Source organism: Balaenoptera musculus, chromosome 2 (genome assembly GCF_009873245.2).
Source record: "Balaenoptera musculus isolate JJ_BM4_2016_0621 chromosome 2, mBalMus1.pri.v3, whole genome shotgun sequence".
NCBI classification, from domain to species: Eukaryota; Metazoa; Chordata; class Mammalia; order Artiodactyla; family Balaenopteridae; genus Balaenoptera; species Balaenoptera musculus.
In genome coordinates this window covers 138,800,288-138,821,022 of record NC_045786.1, presented here as the reverse complement: position 1 = coordinate 138,821,022, position 20,735 = coordinate 138,800,288, and the positions used below count along the sequence as shown (strand labels likewise).

The following is a 20,735-nucleotide window of genomic DNA, read 5'->3' as shown; positions in this document are numbered from 1 at the left end:
AAAGGAATAGAAAATACTGTCAGGACTCAAGAGCCAAACTAGAAAGTAAATCTAGGACCAGGACACAGGCGATAGCTGTCAGAGGGGCATGAAATTGACGGAAAAAGAAAACGTTTAGTGGGTTCCACTTAGCAAATGATGACTGGTGCAGTGGGAAAAGCTATGGTCTGGAAGGAGACCCTCTGCCACTAATCAGCCTTGTAACCTTGTTACCTCACTAATCTCAGTCTCCTCACCTCCAAATTACAGGGCAAGGGAATTAACTGGATTTCTGAGTTCTGACTGGGATGCTGCAGGCAACCCAAACTACTCTCTCGTCTGGCAGCTGCACTTCTGGGAGCATAGTCGTCGGGGTGAGTAAGAGAACTTGTCCCAGAAGCATAGGAGCCAGCGGGCACAGCCACTAGGCCCCTTTCTTTGGTTGTAGGGAACCGGTCTTCAGGTGTGAAGGGCTCAGGACAATGTCCTCCCTCCCCACCCGGCTGGCCAGACTCTTAGGCTACAATTCTCCCCCCAGCAAGAAAAAAAAAAGGGTCCTTAGGGACCTGCACACCCTGCTCACAGCCCTCGCCAGCAGCCCAACACGCCCTAACAACAATGACAGGTCCTTACGCGGAGATGACCTTCCCGTTCAGGATTTCCGCCGGCGCCATGACCTCTGTAAGTCCGCTGCCCACAATGGTCACCGACAAAACCGAGGTTCGACTCTCGCCACTGCTGCGCGGGACTGCCCAACACACGTGCTTAGCGACCGCCCAGACCGACCCTGCTCCTGCGCGTGCGCTCCCCTGGACTTGGATGCGCGCGTGCGCGGTCCAGACGGACGTAGGCCCCTCAAGCAGCGAAAAGCTGAATAGAGGGAGGGTCTGAAATGCCACGGGAAGATGAGGGAACTCTGTGGAAGACTGGATGGAGGAAATGATTGGCTGGTGGAAGGACCCTTTCCAGAATGCGCCATCGTGTGGGCGGGGAAGCAGCTGAAGAGGGAATCACCCCCGATTCCAGCCTTTCGGTGGCGGGGCAGGGGGCGGAGCCGAGGGGCGGTCTCGCAGGAGACCAGTTTGGCTGGCGCGGGAGGCCTGCGCGGGCTAAGGGGGCGGGGCTCCTGCTGGAGTGTTCTGGCCCGGCTCCCGCGTGGGGAGCTTGGCTGGGCGCCGGGCTGGCCGGCAGGGGGTAGACCTGCAGAGTGTGGGGTGGCGTCCGGCGTTCTCGCTCCCCGGCTGCGTCAGACTGGTGTCGGGGCCCCCACCCCGAAACTGAATCGGACAGTGTGGGTGGCGCCTCTGACTGTTTTTAAAATCTCCTCAGGTGAAGCTGATGCTCCGCCATGGTTGAAACCCAACCCGCTGTTTCAGGTCGGTGGAGCTGGAGCGCCGCGTGGCTCCCTGAGGGTGTGGATAACCCCAAGTTGGCCAGTACGGGGAGGGTCGTCAGCTTTGCGAGTCTAGATTTTGCCAGATTCCCCCACGCAGATCTGGGGTTGGAGAAAGGACGCGGGCCTTACATAAACTGGATGCCTAGTGACTGACAGGGGCAGACACTCCTCCCTCTTGGAAGGCAGCTGGGGTGTTTGCGAGGACTGGGCCTGCAAGTTTCTGATTGGTTCCAGGACCGACCCACAGATACTAAAATCCGCAAATGCTGAAATCCGTTATAAAAAATGTAGTAGTTTTTACATATAACCTAAGCACATACTCCCGTGCATACTCCCGAGATTACTCTAGATCAGTAATCTCTAGATTACTGATGCAGGGTAAATGCTATATAAATAGGTGCTGGTATGCTGCAAATTCAAGTTTTGCTTTTTGGAACTTTCTGGAACGTTTTTTTTTTTAAATAATTTTTGACCCAGGGTTGGTTGAATCTGAGGATGCGGAACTCAAAAATACTGAGGGCCAACTGTATAATAACTTTAAAATGTTAGGGACTTCTGAATACATACCGTCACATTATGTTATACCTGGACAACTGAAATTAAGACGAAAATTGAAGCAGATGTTCCTGGAAAATTACAGGTAGTGAAACTTTTGTGATTGTAATACTAAATAGACATTGACTACAGCTTCTTGTTTGCTGAGGGAGATGACATAAACCCCGATTTACAGATGTAGAAATAGACTTTGAAGGATAACTAGTCAAAGATGCATAGCTGTGCCTAGAATTAGGACCAAAACTGGATGTTTCAAATATGTTGCCTTTGCACCTTAACGGCCTGGTTTTCAACTGTAATATCTCTATGTGACCTGTACAATTAATTCATTCATTCATTGAGCAGATAGTTACTGAGTAGCTACTGTGTCAACAACAAAAGACACTGCTCTAGGTGCTAGAGATACCACGGTGAACCAATAAAGTTGCCCCCCCCATCAGCTAATGATCAATTAAAGAAATATGTGCTCTAATTTTAGATATTGAGACCTAGCATTTTTAAAAAATAGGCAAGCTAAGAGGATAGGGAATGGTGGTGGGAGGCAGGAGAGTGCTGTTTTAGAAGTGTGCTAAGAGAGGCTTCTCTGGGGAATCTGACTTGAGCAGAAACCTCAATAAAGAGAGGAAGGTAGGGTGTAAGAAAAAAAAAGCGAGGGATTGGTTTGAGCAACTGGTAGATGGAGTTGCCATTACAGAGATGAAATAAGTTTTTAGATGTTTTTAGATGCCTCTTAGACATCCAGATGTCTTAGTGATATTCATATAAACGAGAGATACGATAGCTAAATCCGTGAGATTGGATGAGCGCCCAGGAAGAGAATGAGTGTAGGTAGAGAGAGGACCTAGGACTGATGCCTAGGACACTTCAATATTTAGAATTCAAAGAGATGAGGAGGAACCAGGAAGGAAGATTGAGGAGTCCAGCGTGTTATGAGAAAAAACTCCGAGAGCATGCAGCCTTAGAAGACAAGTGAAGAAGAAAGTGTTTCACAGGAATAAGAGGTAACTAATTCTGCCGAGTATATTGCAGATTGGTCAAATAAGATAAAGACTGAGAACCGATCATTTCACAGAGAATAGAAAGATAAAATATTTTTATTCAAATCCTGTTAATGGCAGTTGCTTGAAAAAATGTGTATCCTTTCTGCAGAAGTTCCATTTTTACAAAAATTTTGAGGGTTATTTGATAATATCTATCAAAACTTTAATGTGTGCTTTCTTTGATCTTGTAATTCCACTTCTAGGAATTCATCCTAGAGTAATAAGTACACGTATATACAAACATATATGTATAAAAGTGTTCCTCACAGCATCAATTTCCATAGTAAAAAACAATAAAATCTCCATCAGGATGGATGAAGTTGTTAAAGGAACAATGGATATATACTATAGATGCACTGTAAGATAACTTTCACAAATTGTTAAATGATCAAGGCAGGTTATCCAGTAAAATGTATAATATGATTTATGTTAATATATTCAAAGCAGGCCTTCTTTGATTACATTATCAAAAACTGCCCCCTCACTTACCTCCTCGTTACTATCACATTAGCCTATTTTATTCACAGCACTGAACACTATCTAAAATGATTTTATTTATTTATATACTTGTTTACTATCTTTTTCTTTTTCCACCAGAATTTCAGCTTTATAAGAAATTTCCTGTCTTGTTCATAGTTATGTTTCTGCTGCTTGGGGATGTAATTTTTAAAATCTAGTTTTAGAGGGAAAAAATGGATATTTCTTATTTTCCTGGTTTAGTTATTAAACTATTACTCTCATTCCTATTAATACTAATTTTATCCCTGCCTCATTTTTATCATATGTAAATGAAGATAGGGGAACAGTCGTTCTCAACCCTAAAGTCACACTAGAATTACCTGTGTAGATTTTTTAAAATATTTCTGCTTAGGCTCTCCACTGCAGACCAATTAAGTCAGAACTTGGGGTAGTGTCAGAGTATCAGTATTTTTTGAAGTTATCTTTGAGATTCTAATGGGTGGGCAGGGTTGAGAACCACTAGATTAGATGATATTTGAAGTATAATTCTAGTGATTCTGGTATCAAGAATACATAATAGGGACATAATTTCTTAGAATTAGAATACCAGTTTTTCAGACAAATCATCTCTTGCTTTAGGAATAGTAGATGGAATCATCATTTTTCTCCTCCTTTCAAAACACTTCTTTCTTGATAAGGTGTAAGTATTGAAGTACAAAAATTTGACCTATTCCAAGAATTTCACAAGAGAAAGCCCCAAAATATAAGTTTTACCTTTGCTGGAATGTTTACTTTCAGTGGGATCACTTTCCTAAGAGTTGTTAAGTTCGCTCATGCTTGATGAAACCATTTTATGTTTTCACTTCATTAATTAGGGAAATAAAGACCCACAGGCCTTACTTTATCACTTTAGGAGGTCTCTTTGCCCTTCCCTGGACCTCTGTGATACATTCTCCTAGCAACAGCTCCTTTGATGTGCAAACATTCTTTTGGTAAATAGTGCAGGGCAGCCACTCATACTGGCCAATTCAGGTTTCTTCTAGAATTGACCTTGGATTTGGAATTTTCTCTTGTGCCTGATATGGTAAAAATTTATGGTTTTTACTTTCCACTAAATGAAGCATAGCATACTGTATCTTTCTAATGTGAGTTGTTTTTTTTTTTTAATTTACTTATTTTTTACTTATTTACTTTTGGCTGTGTTGGGTCTTGGTTGCTGTGCACGGGCTTTCTCTAGTTGTGGCGAGCCGGGGCTACTCTTCGTTGCAGTGCGCAGGCTTCTCATTGCGGTGGCTTCTCTTGTTGTGGAGCGTGGGCTCTAGGCACACGGGCTTCAGTAGTTGTGGCACGCAGGCTCAGTAGTTGTGGCTCGTGGGCTCTAGAACACAGGCTCAGTAGTTGTGGCACACGGGCTTTGTTGCTCCGCGGCATGTGGGATCTTCCCGGACCAGGGCTTGAACCCGTGTCCCCTGCATTGGCAGGCGGATTCTTAACCACTGCACCACAAGGGAAGTCCTCTAATGTGAGTATTGATAAATCTTATGACTGTGTAAAAAACAAAGTTAAGAAAAAAAAAAATAAAGTTATGTAGAAACCTAAATTCACAGAATAATTGTGTCATATTGCCATATTCTATTTTTTACTTCAGACTCCTATTATATTTTTATTATATTTCTATAAGGTAAGTTTGGGAGAACAGTACTATCACCTATATAAGTTAACTTTGTATATGTATATAAGGGTGGTTTTTTTGAAAGAACCTGTTGGGTTCTTTAGTTGTTCAATCTGTAGTTTTTGTTCCTCATATGGGATGATAGAGATAAACCAGAAATAGATTCTGCTCTTAATGTACCTTTAATTTAGTAGGAGACCTAAGATTTTTACATAATACAATATATTTTTTTAAAATAAATTTATTTATTTATTTATTTTTGGCTGCGTTGGTACTTTGTTGCTGGGCGCGGGCTTTCTCTAGTTGCAGTGAGTGGGGGCTACTCTTTGCTGCGGTGTGCGGGCTTCTCATGCGGTGGCCTCTCCTGTTGCGGAGCACCGGCTCTAGGCACACGGGCTCCAGCAGCTGTGGTGCGTGGGCTCAGTAGTTGTGGTGCACGGGCTTAGTTGCTCCGCAGCATGCAGGATCCTCCTGGACCAGGGCTTGAACCTGTGTCCCCCGCATTGGCAGGCGGACTCTCAACCACTGTGCCACCAGGGAAGTCCCCATGATACAATATTGAATGAGATAACGATCAAAGGAAAAGTATAGCTCGTATACTATAAGAGTTAGGAGGAGAGAGAGATTACCCTCACCTTGCGTGAATCAAGGAAGGAGGTGGTACTTGAGATACTGCAGGATCAGTTCATGCTTCTGGGGATATATTTTGGCTCACATAGTAGCTTTTTTCTTAGAGGCAATATGAGTGAAACTAACAAGTTTTTAATAGAGCATAAGATTCATAAAATGGTAAGGAAATAAAAATAAAAGCAGAGAATAGGATTCTTAAGAAGACCTTTGTCTCCAGTATGATTCTTGTGCCAGGACTGAGGAGCAGTTTATTCTCCCTTTTCAATTCACCAAAATTTTAGTTGTTCTTTTAAGTCTCTTCTTTGGTTCTTAGAAAAGGAATTGATATAGTAATGATTTTAAGTATCAAATAATTAAAATGAAGACGAGACTAAAGTTTCATTAAAGACAATTGTTCTTTAATAAGTGTCTTCAGTATCAATAAATCTAGAATAAATTAATAGAGGAATTTCAAAACCGATTTCAGGGTTAGTAAAGAAAACCAGGGCTTCATACTTCTGTTCCATGTTCTTCAAATCACACCCACCTGATTTTTTTTTTTTTTTCCTCCTCTTATAAAAATTCCTCTCATTCTGGGGCTGTTCCATTTCCTGGGAGATACCACCAGCAAAAGAAACTCATACCCCACTTACTTGCAGCCCTTCCAGTGCACAGTTTCTAAATGCCACTTTTTTCCCACTAGAGTACATTCTCTGATCTTAAAAAAGAAATCTTCATCTTTTCACTTAATAAAATACATGGGTATTAATTTGGAAGATGTCTTTCTTCTATTTCTTTTATTTTCACTTTAGAAAAGAAAGATAATATATGGAATTGAAATGGATAGGGAAAATGGATTTAAGGCAGTATTGAGTTCTTGGGAGATTGAATTTATAAAAATCATTCATAATGTGAGGTTACATTTTTTGTTCCTCTGGGACAGAAAGAGCACTATGAGCTATCACATGCTATATTGTTAACTCATTTTAGACGTTATCTTTTAGCTGAATCTTGAGAGATATAGTTAGCATTTCTGATTCAGAAATTGAAAATGAAGGAAAAGTGTCTAAAGATATGATTCACAAGTAGCATTTAAGTATGATACTATAAGTGCATATATGTATATCAGCAGGCTGTTTTCAACCAGTTATAATTTAAACAGTGTTTTGATACTATCTTTAGAAACTAGATTTGTCTTGTGTCCAAGCAACAGGTTCAGCGGGCACCTCCTTCTGAGGTCTGGCTAAACTGTAAGGATCTGAGGTGGAACCTTCCCGAAGACTTCGTTGACTCTGGGCAGACCTCAGCATCTCTTCCTGACTATTCTCTGCAAACTCTTCTTGGAAGCACTTTAGTTCACCATTACTAGATCTGTTTCATTCTTCTTTTATCTCCAGCATGTCAAGCCCTCTCCAGTTTTTAAACCATTCAAATCCAGGCAGGCTTGCTACTGCCCAAAGCAAAGGGCCCCACAAGGCCAAGCCATCGGAACTCAGGCATCTATCAGCTTACACATCTCGGAAAAATAGCCCAGGGGTGAGTTGTACTCTGGCATTTATTTTTTTCCCCCATTTTCAGGAGGAAGAGGTAAATCTCTTGCACAAGTGAGAGCTAAAAGAAAGGAAAGTTCAGTTCTGTTTGCCCACTTGCCTGTGCTAGCACCCTTTGCTAATGAATGATGCAAGACATGAGGTCAAATGATTTCTCACTTCTTTTGATTCCTGGCTTGACTCTAGAACAAGAAGCAAGGAAACATCTGAATCTAATGGAACCTCAAAGTGGATTTTACTTATTTTTGCTTTTTTGGTGGTTCTGATATTTCACCAAGGCCCACGATCCCAAAACAATATAAAAATAGACTGTAAAGGGCCTCTGAGTTAATTTGATCCAACCCCATCATCTTGCAGATTAGCAAACTGAACACTGGAGAGGGGCCACAGTGATTTAGGGGCAGAACTGAGTAGTCTGACTCCCATCACCTTTCTATTGTCCCATATTACCCATTTGGTATGCAGCTTTATTAGGGCCGCATCCTAATGAGACTCTGGAAATTAAATACCCTCTTGGATCAGATGATATCTCTTCCGTTGATATTTTTAAGACCAGTGGACTGATCCATCTGTTCTTTAGCTTGTAGCTCCTAGGAGATGAAGTTTGAGCTGGGGGGTGAAGATGGAGGCTTCGGGGGGTGGTTTATTTCCATCCCCTATTTGCTTTAAATGAGAATGACAAGCCTAGTTTCTTTCTTAGGAAAGGAAATGTATTACGTTAAAATAAGTCAATAGATGAATGGATAAAGAAAATGTGATATATGTATTCTTTAAAAACAATATCATTCAGCCTTTGAAAAAGAAGGAAATCCTCCCATCTTCAACAACATAGATGAACCTGGAGGACATTCTACTAATTGAAATAAGCCAGACAAAGAAAGACAAGTACTACGTGATCTCACGTATAGGTAAAATCTAAAACAGTCAAACTTACAGAAGCAGAGAGTGGAATGGTGATTTCCAGAGGTAGAGGGAAAAGGGAAATGGGGAGATGTTGGTCAAAGGGTACAAAGTTTTAGTTATGCAAGATGAATAAGTTCTGGAGATCTAATGTTCACCAATGTGACTATAGTTAACAATACTATATTGTATACTTGAAACTTGCTAAGAGGGTAGATCTTAAATGTTCTCACCACAAAAAAAAGAAAAAATGGTAACTGTGTGAGGCGATAGATATGTTAATTAGCTTGATTGTGAAGATTATTTCACAATGTATACATGTATCAAAACATTGTCACATACTTTAAGTATATACATAATTTTAATTTTCAACTATACCTCTATAAAAATGGGGAAAAGAAGTAACTGATACAATGCAAAATGACAGTGTTCCACAACCTTTAACTCCTTTCAAGTACATAAATGCTCATGAATCCCTCTAGGAATTTAAAAAATTATTTTACCATTTTTCATGAAATATGATAACACCATAAAAATATATTTAAATATTGGTACATTATAAAATTATAAAGTTTATATTAATAAAGTAATTATCTTATTTTCAACATGTCCTCATTTAACTATGAACTTTATTTTAAATCAATTATAAGACAAAAAGCTTGAGTTTGCAACAGTAAGTTTAAAAATAATATCGTATGTTTTCTTTGGGACTAATATATATTAAAATCTAAATTGAATTATAACTATAATATAGTACCATAAAATTTTTCTTATCCTCTGATAATGGCCTTATAGTTTGTGATTTTAAAAGTCAGTTGTATTATGTTTGTAAACTTTAGTTTTTGTGTGTTTAATTTCAAGCATACAGAAAAGTACAGAGACTAATACAACGCCACGTACCTACCACACAGATTTAAATTTGACATTTCTCTCCAAATTTGCTTCACTTGTTCTTTTAAGAAATAAAACTTCACTGACAAAATTGAAGACCATTTTGTAACCTCCGATCCCATTCTTCACTCTTGGGATGGATGATATAAATAAATTTTACAGTAGGATCAGACATCAACCAGTAAAGATCTTTGCCACTCCTAGCACTGGGGCAGGCCCTGGGGCCTCTGCTGCTGAGCATTAGTCATCTTGGTTACTGGATTGTAAGGGAAGTGAATGGACCCAGGGTCTGGGGTGGTGAGAGATGAGGGTGTTAGGGCAGCTGCTATTACAAGTCTATGTGAAAGTACTACTGGACCATCCTGGACCATTTTTTTTCCTTTTCAGAGATAACTTCTGAACTAAGTGTATAGCCTTTATGTCCATGTTTTTAGATATATGTGAATGCTTCTTATGTTGTTTTGGGGACTTTAAAAATTACATAAATGATATTCTACTAGACATAACTTTCTACGTTGCTATTTGCACTCAATCTTATGTTTTTGAGAGTAGTTCTTTTTGATTCACATAAATTTAGTCTGGGCATGTTAACTGCTGCATAGAATTCCATTACAAATTATAGTAATATATCAGTTTTTATACATTTTAGTTTTTTCTTATATAAACAAGCTGCAGTGAGTATTCTTGTACAGCATGTCTCCTTGTTCATATCTTCTAAACTATGAAATAAGAAAAGTTTTCAAGCTGTATTTGAAAGAACTTGACTACAAAAATTAATTGCTGGTTGAATATTTCTTACTTTTATAAATTAAAAACCTTATTGAACATAGTATTATTTTTTTCTTTTTATTATTGGTGTTTGAAATCTTAGTGATATTGTAGTGTACTAAAAATAAGACATTTAGCACATTTTAATCAGTTTGCCCTTTTGTTTTAGATCTCAGGTACACTGTCAAGTTAATCATGCTTAGTTCATGGTACAGTATCATCTTTCTGTGCAAGGCCCCTCTCACTTTATTTTTTCTCCATCTCCATTTCTATCTCATCTCAGTCTAATATGTTTGACGTATGTCTTTGGATATATATGCATCTTAAAAAATATGTAGTTTTGTTTTGTGAATGCATTTTTTAAAACATAGAATAAAAAGAATAAAATAATATAGAAAAAATAGAATAAAAAAATAGAAAAGAACTATAAAATGTATACACACAGATTAGTTAATAAAACAAATACCTATGAACCCATCACCTAGTTTCATAAAACACTGCCAGTACCTTAGAATCTTCCTGTGTGCCCCTTACTAACTGAATCCCTTTACTCCCACCTAAACTTAAAAATAGTGGATATTTGAGTTTTGTGTCTATCATTCCCTTGCTTCTCTTCCTAGTCTTATCACTCATATATGTATCCCTAATAAATATTAATTTTATCTGTTTTAAAAGTTTATTTAACAGAATTATACTGCTTTTGTGTTTTTGTTACTTCTTTTACTTCATGAGATTTGTGTTGATCTATGTACAATTATTCAATAATTATTCTATTGTACAAATATACCATAAGTTACTTATCCATTAAACTCTTATTTGACATGTGGGTTGTTTTCAGTTTTTTGCTTTTTTGAATAACATTGATAATCTTTGCTTTTAACTGGAAAGTTTAGTCCATTTGCATTTATTGATATTACTGAATATTTGGGTGTATTTCTATCATCATATGTGTAATCTATTTGTCCCATTATTTTTGTTTCCTCTTCCCCCCTTCTATCATACCAAAAACTGATTGTTTTCGTTTTGTTGCGTTGCATTTATTTCTTTTTTCTCATTCCATTTTTTCCTTTTCTACTAGTTGATAAGTTATATGCTGTATGATTATTGTTTAACTAGTTATATTAGCTGTTTTAACATATATACTTAGCAAAGTTAACTGAAATCTGTATGGTTACTCTTGAGAAATATAAATATTTTATAGTGCTTTAAACTGTTTTTCTCCTCTCAGTGTATATGCTTTTTTTGTCCTCATTGGTTCTATTCCTTATTTTCAATACCATAAATCACACTTTTTAAATTAATTAACGCTTATATAAATATACCCACATAATATTTACTGTTTGTTCTTTTTTTTACTAGTCTTTCTTGTATCTCAGACTTTGTGAGTTCATTTTCTTTCTATGTGAAATGCATCCTTTAGAATACTCTTAAGTGAGGACCTATTGGTGGTAAATTCAACTTTTGTTTGTCTAAAATATCTTTATTTTACTCTTAATCTTAAAACATAATTTAAGTATAAAATTCTGGTTGGCAGTTACCTTATATCCTTGATTTGAAGAAATACTACTATTTTATCCACTATTTTGAAATTCGAAAGTATGTTTTCAGCTAACCTATCCATATATGAATTAGCATCAACTTTAAGCTGCAGCCCAGTTGCAGAGATGTGAAAATTTGTGCATCTTGACTCAGTAAAAGATGATATATTTTTCTTAGTACATTACAGATATCATTTTGCTGTTTCTCAGCCTCTGTTACTATTGAGAAGTCACTCACCAGTCTAACTGCTATTTCTTTGTAATTATCTGTCCTTTCTATTATCCTCTTTTTAGATCTTTCTTTGATGTTCTGCAGTTTCATTATGAGTGTGGAGGTAAAGAAATTCTTTTTAGTCACTTTTCTTGGGATTTGCTAGACCACTTAGATTGGTGTCTTTCAACAATTCTGTAAAATTATCAAAACATTATTTCTTCAAATAGTGTCTCTTCCCCATTCTCTAGAATGTAGCCTTCTTGGACTCCAAATAGATGTATGATAGGCCTTCTCATTTCAATCTCTCTGCCTTTAAACTCTCTTTCACCATTTATTTTTTCCTATATGCTTGATAATTTCCTTCATATTTGAGTTCAGTCATTCCTCAGCTATGTCTAAGTTGCTTTTTAATGTGTCCAGTTTTCAAATTAAAACTATTACACTTTTTATTTCTAAGAGTCTTATTTGGTTGTTTTTCCAACATGTTTTCCAATATGTTAATTCTTTGTGGTCTCTTGTGACTTAATCACATTTTCAAAAGTTCTCTATTTTTTTAAACACTTAAACATAGTTATTTTGTATTCTCTCGTGCAGGCCTATGTTCCTAGTATCTTGGTAAGCATAAAATTCTAAAACCTGATAACTTTAGAAAAATGTATTTTGTTCCTTTAATACATTAAGCACCATGTGATATATTTATACTTTTTAGAGATTTAGATTAACACATTTTTCTTGGCTTCATTTGAATCATATAAACTTTGTTCTTAACCAGTTATGCTAATTAAAATTTAGAACATTATACACTCTTTTGACAATAGGAGGAGATATTGCAATACAGGTAAATCTCCCTAATTTTTACCCTCAGTAAGGTGTGAAAGAAACACAAAATTGATGTTGATTTACTGAAATCAGATTTTTTAAAAAAATCAATTTGTGTAATGATAGAAGCATAGGAATTGATTTATAGTCAAAAATAAAACAAATACTGGTAAATCTTTCATCAGTGACCTTATAATAGTTCAAGTTTCTGTAAAGGTTTTACTAGATGTGAATTAAAATTTCCCCAGACATTTTATATGTGTTTTCTTGATTCCTACACTCTCAGAAATTATGTTTATTAGATGTGCTGCATTTACTTATCACTGGTGTTGTAAATTGTCAGGTAAGAATTTTTAGAAAAATGTAAAGTAGCCTTTTAGGTTAACATGTTACTTGCTACTTTCTAGAGACCTATTTTATTTGTTAGGATAGCACCTCAAAATGAATATTTTAAAGTTGTATTTTATTTAGAGTTACTTACTTGAGTTTGTGTGGGCTAAAACATTGCGGTTTTTGAATTATAGGTTACATGTTTAATTAATTAATTTGAAATTTCTTTTTGTAGGCTTGTTTTGATCCACCTCTTGAAGTGGTTCCCACCAGGAACCCAATCACGTGCAACAAAAGGGCAGCTGACCCAGTCCATCCTGACCTTGCTGGTTTGTTGGTGAAATACAAGAATCTTTTAGCTGAGGTATATGGATTACCTGAAAATAAAACACCATGGGAAATTATATCCTCTGTAGGGAGAGAAACATTGTGATAAAAGGCTCAAAGTAATATCTGAACTCAGTTTTGCTGTTTTCTCAATATTGAAGCCTCTTATCACCAAGGAGCACTAATGTAGACCCAAATCTGTCTTTTGCCAGAGAAGTCCCTTTGAAGATGGTATAATACGTAGTGCCGCTTTTGAGTTACTGCTGAATGCTGTAGTATTAGAACATTGCTTAGGAACTGCCATGCTCAAAATGTATATAATAATAATAGTTACATCTATTAAGCATTTTTCAGTGGAAAGGGTGAGTTCCCACTTTCCAATATAGTACCAAATGGCAAATACCCACTGCTCTTATTAAATACTTAATGAAACATCTGAGTAATATCAACAGATGAAAAAGAAACCACATTTGTAGCAAATGCCTTGACTTTTCCCTTGACACCCTGTGATGAACTAGAGAGTGCCTATAGGAATTCTTTAGTTGAACTCAAGTACCCTAAAATATTTGTTGCAAGAGATAGGTAACCAAGTTTGGAATCCCAAAGGCCAGTGTCATTGTTAAAGGTAACATGGTGTGGCTGCTTATGTCTGTATTGCCTCTATGGTTACCTTTAAGTAAAATGTTCTAAATGCTTTTATTGGGACATTGACCAGCCTTTTGAATAAGTAGCTATCTATGGTGTCTGTATTGGTTTGCTTGGGCTGCCATAATAAAGTGCCACGGACTGGGTGGCTTAAATAACAGAAATTTATTTTTTCACAGTTCTGGAAGCTAGAAGTCCAACATAACGTGTCAGCAGGGCTAGTTTCTTCTTTTTAATGTTTTCCCCAGCTTTATTGCCATATAACTGACATAACATTATGTAAATTTAAGGTGTACAACGTGGTGATTTGATATACACACGTATTGCAAAATATTACCACAATAAGGTTGGTTAATAAGTCCATCACATCACATAATTGCTTTTTTTTTTTTTTTCATGATGAGACAGTTGGTTTCTTCTGAGGCCTATCTCCCTGGCTTGTAGATGGCCATCTGTTCTCCGTGTCTTTGCTTGGTCACTGTGTCCAAATTTCTTCTTCTCATTAAGAACATCAGTCATGTTGAATTAGGGCTCACCCTAAAGATCTCTTTAACATAGTTACTTCTTTAAACACCCTGTCCTCAAGTACAGTCACATTCTGGGGTACTAGGTGTTAGGACTTCAACATATGAATTTTGAGGGGACACACTCAGCCCATAAGAGTGGCTTTATTCCTTGAGACCTCTTTTCTGCTCAGGACCTCATTAAAGTTCTTTTCTGCTATCTTATCTATCAATAGCCTGACTCCAGGTTTCATGTAAATAGATAGATAATTCTTTCAATTTTTTATGCTAACATTTTCCCTCTTTTAGCATAGAGAGGTGAATAGAAATTAAATTTAAACATAATTTACATAGATACAATAAATCTTATGACACTTTGGAGACATTTCTTAATTTGTTTTTTCTTTCAGGAAAAAAATGTGATGCAAATCCCTGAAAATTGTAGCAGTTTTACTATGGGTAGCATTGTTCTTCTTCTCCACAGAATAACTTACTACTAACACTTCTGAAGTTTGGGATTTTTGATAATTTGGATTTGGATTCAATTAGGGTTTATGTCTATGCCTAATTCATAAAAAACCTTTTAAACCAAATTGTCAAAAAAGACAGGTTTTAAACCTTGTTTAAAGAAAATATGTAAGCTATTTTCAGGAATTTCCAAGTGCTTCTTAAAAGCAATTTTCTACATGTACATAAAGCATTTGGTACCTGTACATATTTTTCATCTATTTGTCAAAACAGATATCTAAAAGGCTCTACAAGGGCTCATTTTGACTTGATTTTAGATACTATATACACTAAAAAGTATTCCATAGCTCATATTGGCATTTTCTGAATTTAATAAAAATTAGTGACAGTTTAACTGTGTCAAACTTATTTAAAAAAAAAAAAGTCTAGTGATTTCAGTAGAGTACCTTCAGCGTGAGTCATCTTTCCCTTTTCCAATAACCTATTATTTAATCCTACAGGAGCACAATTGTCTTGATGAGACAGTTTTTCTCTTCACTGCATACATTTAAATCTTTTGTTATAATTAACTTTATCTCTTTGTGGGACATACAAAAATAATTATCATGTGTTTCTGTCCAATAATGGAGAAACAGGTGCAAGAGCTATACTTAGGAAAAACCAGGTATAGAAGGGATAAATATTAAAGTATTCAGTTGGTGATTGTGTTGTCTAGTTTAGGCAGTATGATATTGAGCTAAAACTCTTGCATAGTGCTAGGTGGGCTGCTGTAGTAATAAAAGTTAAACAGGGAATTACCTGGTGGTCCAGCGGTTAGGACTTGGCACTTCCACTGAAGGGGGCCCGGGTTCGATCCCTGGTTGGGGAACTAAGATCCCACAAGCCATGCGGCACGGCCAAGAAAAAATTAAAAAAAAAAAAAAGTTAAACAACTTGTAAAAAAAATTACTGATAATGTGTATAATAAGGCCTAGTGTCTTAAATTTAAGATAAATTTAATGTGTTTTGCCAGTATTTTTAATTTGATTTTCATGGAAAATTTTATTTGTGAGGGCAATATGACAGTGTTTTTTGCAGATAAGATGTTTTCTTCCCTTAGTGTAGTAAAAAGGCAAATAGTAGAAAGCTGGTAGATGCAGCCAGCTCTGGAGGGGCGAATGGAGGCAATATAAATTTTGCAGCTAAAGAAAAATATATGAGAACCAGTTATTATTAATTTTAATTGAAATTTTTATTGAGGTAATTGTAGATTCATTTGCAGTTTTAAGAAATAATACAGAGAGATCCACTGTAAATTTTGCAAAGTTTCTCCCAAATTTTGCAAAACTATGGTATAATGTAACAGCCTAAATATTGACATTGATACAATACAATCCACCAATATTATTCAGGTTCCCCCAGTTTTACTTGTACTCATTTGTGTGTTTGTGTGTATCAAGTTCTAAACAGTCAATCAAATACTGAACAATTAGTTTTAACAGCACAAAGATCCTTCCCATTGCCATTTGATATCCACACCCACTTCCTTCCCATCCCCAACTCCTGGCAACCACTAATCTCTTCTCCATTTCTAAAATGTTGTCATTTCAAAAATGTTATATACTGAAAAAAAAAAGTCATATACTCGAAAAGCTAAACATAGAGTTATCATATGACCCAACAATCCCACTCCTGGGTAGATAGATAAGAGAATTAGAACTATATTCACATAAAAACTTGTAAATGAATGTTCACTGTAGCATTTTTCATAAAGCCAAAATGTGGACATAACCCAAATATCCATCAGCTGATGAGTAGATATGCAATATGTGGTATATCCGTATAGTAGAATATTATTTAGCCATAAAAAGGAGTGAAGTCCTGATTCATGCTCCAACATGGATGAACCTTGAAAACATTATGCTAAATGAAAAGAAGCCAGTCACAAGAGGCAACATATTATACAATTCCATTTATATAAAATATACAGAATAGGCAAATCCATAGAAACAGAGAACAGATTAGTGGTTGCCAGGAGCTAGGAGGAGGGGGGAATGGGGAGTGGCTACTTACAGGTATGGGGTTTCTTTAGGGGATAATGAAAATGTTCTGGAATTAGATCATGGTGAGGGTTGCACAACTGCAAATATACTAAAAACTGAATTGTACACTTTAAAGGGTGAATTTTATGGTATGTGGATTATATCTCAATTTAAAAAGTAAAAAATTGTTCAATATGGCTGCACAAGTCTATGAATATACTAAAAACCACTCAACTGTATACTTTAAATGGATGAATCCATGAATTATATCCTAATAAAGCTGTTTTTAAAATGTTATACAAAAGAATCATGCATATGTTACTGTTTGAGATTGGCTTTTTCATTCATCATAATTTCCTGGAGGTTTGTTCAAGCTGTTGTATCAATAGTTTGGTCCTTTTTATTGCTGAGATTGTGGTATGTATGTACCACAGTTTCTTTAACCATTCACTTGTTGACTTGTTGGTTTTTTAGCTATCACAAATAAAATTGCTATGAACATGCATGTACAGGTTTTTGTGTGAACATAATTTTTCATTTCTCTGGGATACGTGCCCCAAAATACAATAGCTGGGTCATATGGTATTTGCATATTTAGTTTTAAAAGCAACTGCCAAACTATTTTCCAGAGTAGCTGGACCACTTTATCTTCCTACCAGCAACGTATGAGTGATCTGGTTTCTCTGCATCCTCACCAGCATTTGGTGTTGTCATTATTTTGTATTTTAGATATTTTAATAAATGTGTAGTGGTATCAAATTGTGGCTTTAATTTGCATATCCTTTTTTTTTTTTAATCAGTCATCAATTTTATACACATCAGTGTATACATGTCAATCCCAATCGCCCAATTCAGCACACCACCATCCCCACCCCACCACGGTTTTCCCCCCTTGGTGTCCATACGTTTGTTCTCTACATCTGTGTCTCAACTTCTGCCCTGCAAACCGGTTCATCTGTACCATTTTTCTAGGTTCCACATACATGCGTTAATATACGATATTTGTTTTTCTCTTTCTGACTTACTTCAATCTGTATGACAGGTTGGGGGGGGTCGGCAAAAAAAAAAAAATCTGTATGACAGTCTCTAGATCCATCCACGTCTCAACAAATGACTCAATTTTGTTCCTTTTTATGGCTGAGTAATATTCCATTGTATGTATGTACCACAACTTCTTTATCCATTCATCTGTCGATGGGCATTTAGGTTGCGTCCATGACCTGGCTATTGTAAATAGTGCTGCAATGAACACTGGGGTGCATGTGTCTTTTTGAATTATCGTTTTCTCTGGGTATATGCCCAGCAGTGGGATTGCTGGATCATATGGTAATTCTATTTTTAGTTTTTTAAGGAACTTCCATATTGTTCTCCATAGTGGCTGTATCAATTTACATTCCCACCAACAGTGCAAGAGGGTTCCCTTTTCTCCACACCCTCTCCAACATTTGTTGTTTGTAGATTTTCTGATGATGCCCATTCTAACTGGTGTGAGGTGATACCTCATTGTAGTTTTGATTTGCATTTCTCTAATAATTAGTGATGTTGAGCATCTTTTCATGTGCTTCTTGGCCATCTGTATGTCTTCTTTGGAGAAATGTCTATTTAGGTTAATTTGCATATCCTTAATGGCGGGTGATGTTGAACCTGTTTTTTTAAACTATTTATTTATTTAGGCTGGACCGGGTCTTAGCTGCGACATGTGGGATCTATTTTTTTAGTTGCATCATGAGGACTTCTTAGTTGTGGCATGCATGTGGGATCTAGTTCCCCGACCAGGGATCGAAATCAGGCCCCCTGCATTGGGAGCACAGAGTCTTACCCACTGGACCACCAGGGAAGTCCCTGAACCTATTTTTATGTGCTTATTTGCCATCCACATATCCTTTCCAGTAAAGTTTCTGTTCAAGTCTTTTGCCCATTTTTTAATCAGATTGTTTTCTGAGAGTTTAGAGTCCTTTATATATTCTAGACATAAGTCCTTTGTTGACAACTTTTATCAACAAGCTGTATCTGAGTTTGGGGGTTACCTAAATTTAGCTAAGTTCTGAATATATTTCTGGTTCATTATGTTCAAATCCAACATCAAACTATTCAAAAATTTGGATTCTTTAATATAAAAGATAACAGGCATACCTCTTTTATTGTGTTTGACTTTATTGCACTTCACTGATAACTGCGCTTTTTACACATTGAAGGTCTGTGGCAGCCCTGCTTTGAGAAAGTCTATGGGCACTATTTTTCCAACAGCATCTGCTCACTTCATGCCTCTGTGTCACATTTTGGTAGCTTTTGCAACATTTCAGACTTTTTCATTATTGTATTTGTTGTGGTGGTCAGTGAGCTTTGATGTTACTAATGTAATTGTTTTGGGGACCACAAACTGTGCCCATATAAGATAGCGAGCTTAATTGATAAATGTTGTGAGTTCTGACTACTCCACCTACTGCCATTCCCCATCTCTCTCCCTCTCCTCAGGCCTCCCTATTCCCTGAGACACAACAATATTAAAATTAGGCCAATTTATAACTCGACAATGACCTCTAAGTGTTAAAGTGGAAGAATGAGTTGCACATCTCTTGCTTTAAATCAAAAGCTAGGAATGATTAAGCTTAGTGAGGAAGGCGTATCAAAAGCTGAGATAGGCTGAAAGCTAGGCCTTTTGCCCCAAACTGTTAGCCAAGTTGTGAAAGCAAAGGAAAAGTTCTTGAAAGAAATTAAAAGTGCTTCTCCAGTGAACACACGAGTGATAAGAAAGTGAAACAGCCTTATTGCTGATATGGAGAAAAGTTCTTGTGATCGGGATAGAGATCAAACCAGCCACAGCATTCCCTTAAGCCAAGCCTAATCCAGAGCAAAGCCCTAACTCTCTTCAATTCTAAGAAGGCTGAGAGAGGTGAGGAAGCTGCAGAAAAAAGTTTGAGGTTAGCAGAGGCTGGGTCATGAGGTTTGAGGAAACAGCTGTTTCCATAACGTAAAAGGTGAAGCAGCAAATGCTGATGTAGAAGCTGCAGCAAGTTATCCAGAAGAACTAGCTAAGATCAAGATGAAGGTGGCCACACTAAACAACAAATTTTCAATGCAGCCTCCTATTGGAAGAAGATGCCATCTAGGACTTTCATAGCTAGAAAGAAGTCAATGCCTGGCTTCAGAGCTTCCAAGGACAGGCTGACTCTCTTGTTAGAAGCTAATGCAGCTGGTGACTTTCAGCTGAAGCCAGTGATCATTTGCCATTCCCCAAGTCCTAGAGCCCTTGAGAATTATGCTAAATCTATTTTGCCTGTGCTCTGTAAATTGAACAACAAAGCCTGGATGACAGCCCATTTGTTTACAACATGGTTTACTGAGTAATTTAAACTTGCTGTTGAGGCCTACTGCTCAGAAAAAAAGATTTCTTTCAAAATATTACTGCTCTTGGTCACCCAAGAGCTCTGATGGAGATATACAATGAGGTTAATGTTATTTTCATGCCTGCTAATACAACATCCATTCTGCAGCCCATGGATCAGGTAGTAATTTCAACATTTTTTTTTAAAGATTTTATTTATTTATTTATTTATTTATTTTGGCTGCTCCGGGTCTTAGTTGCGACACACGGGATCTTTTAGTTGCAGCATGCAGACTTCTTAGTTGCATCATGTGGACTCTTGGTTGCAGCATGCATGCGGGATCTAGTTCCCCGACCAGGGATAGAACCCGGGTCCCCCACGTTGGGAGTGCGGAGTCTTACCTACTGGACCACCAGGGAAGTCCCTAATTTCGACTTTCAAGTCTTATTATTTATGAAATACATTTCGTAAGGCTATTGTTGCCATAGTGATTCCTCTGATGCATCTGGGCAAAGGAAATTGAAAAACTTCTGGAAAGGATTCATCATTCTAGATGCCATTAAGAACATTTGTAATTCATGGAAAGAGTTCAAAATATCAACATTAACAGAAACTTGTAAGAAGTTGATTCTAACCCTCATGGATGGCTTTGAGGTGTTCAAGACTTCAGTGGAGGAAGTCCCTGCAGATGTGGTAGAAATAGCAAGAGAACTAGAATTAGAAGT

General features: G+C 37.0%; 2 protein-coding genes across 4 annotated transcripts in view; one reads left to right on the top strand and one right to left on the bottom strand.

Moving 5' to 3' along the window:
• The window catches only part of MTHFD1 (methylenetetrahydrofolate dehydrogenase, cyclohydrolase and formyltetrahydrofolate synthetase 1), a 60,339-nt gene extending 59,444 nt beyond the window's left edge, over positions 1-895 (bottom strand). The window contains exon 1 of one of the 3 annotated variants that reach the window (XM_036841651.1): positions 613-895. In XM_036841651.1, coding sequence (XP_036697546.1) covers positions 613-653 — 41 coding nt within the window. In that variant the 5' untranslated portion in view covers positions 654-895. Of the gene's footprint in view, positions 1-545 lie in introns of all 3 variants that reach the window. The other 2 variants (XM_036841652.1, XM_036841653.1) reach the window with 2 other exon arrangements.
• A 979-nt stretch (positions 896-1,874) lies between these two features.
• LOC118889925 (coiled-coil domain-containing protein 170-like) overlaps positions 1,875-20,735 on the top strand; it is a 52,016-nt gene continuing 33,155 nt past the window's right edge. The window contains exons 1-3 of the mRNA XM_036842053.1: positions 1,875-2,015; positions 7,108-7,246; positions 12,956-13,084. Coding sequence (XP_036697948.1) covers positions 1,918-2,015; positions 7,108-7,246; positions 12,956-13,084 — 366 coding nt within the window. The 5' untranslated portion in view covers positions 1,875-1,917. The remainder of the gene's footprint in view (positions 2,016-7,107; positions 7,247-12,955; positions 13,085-20,735) is intronic.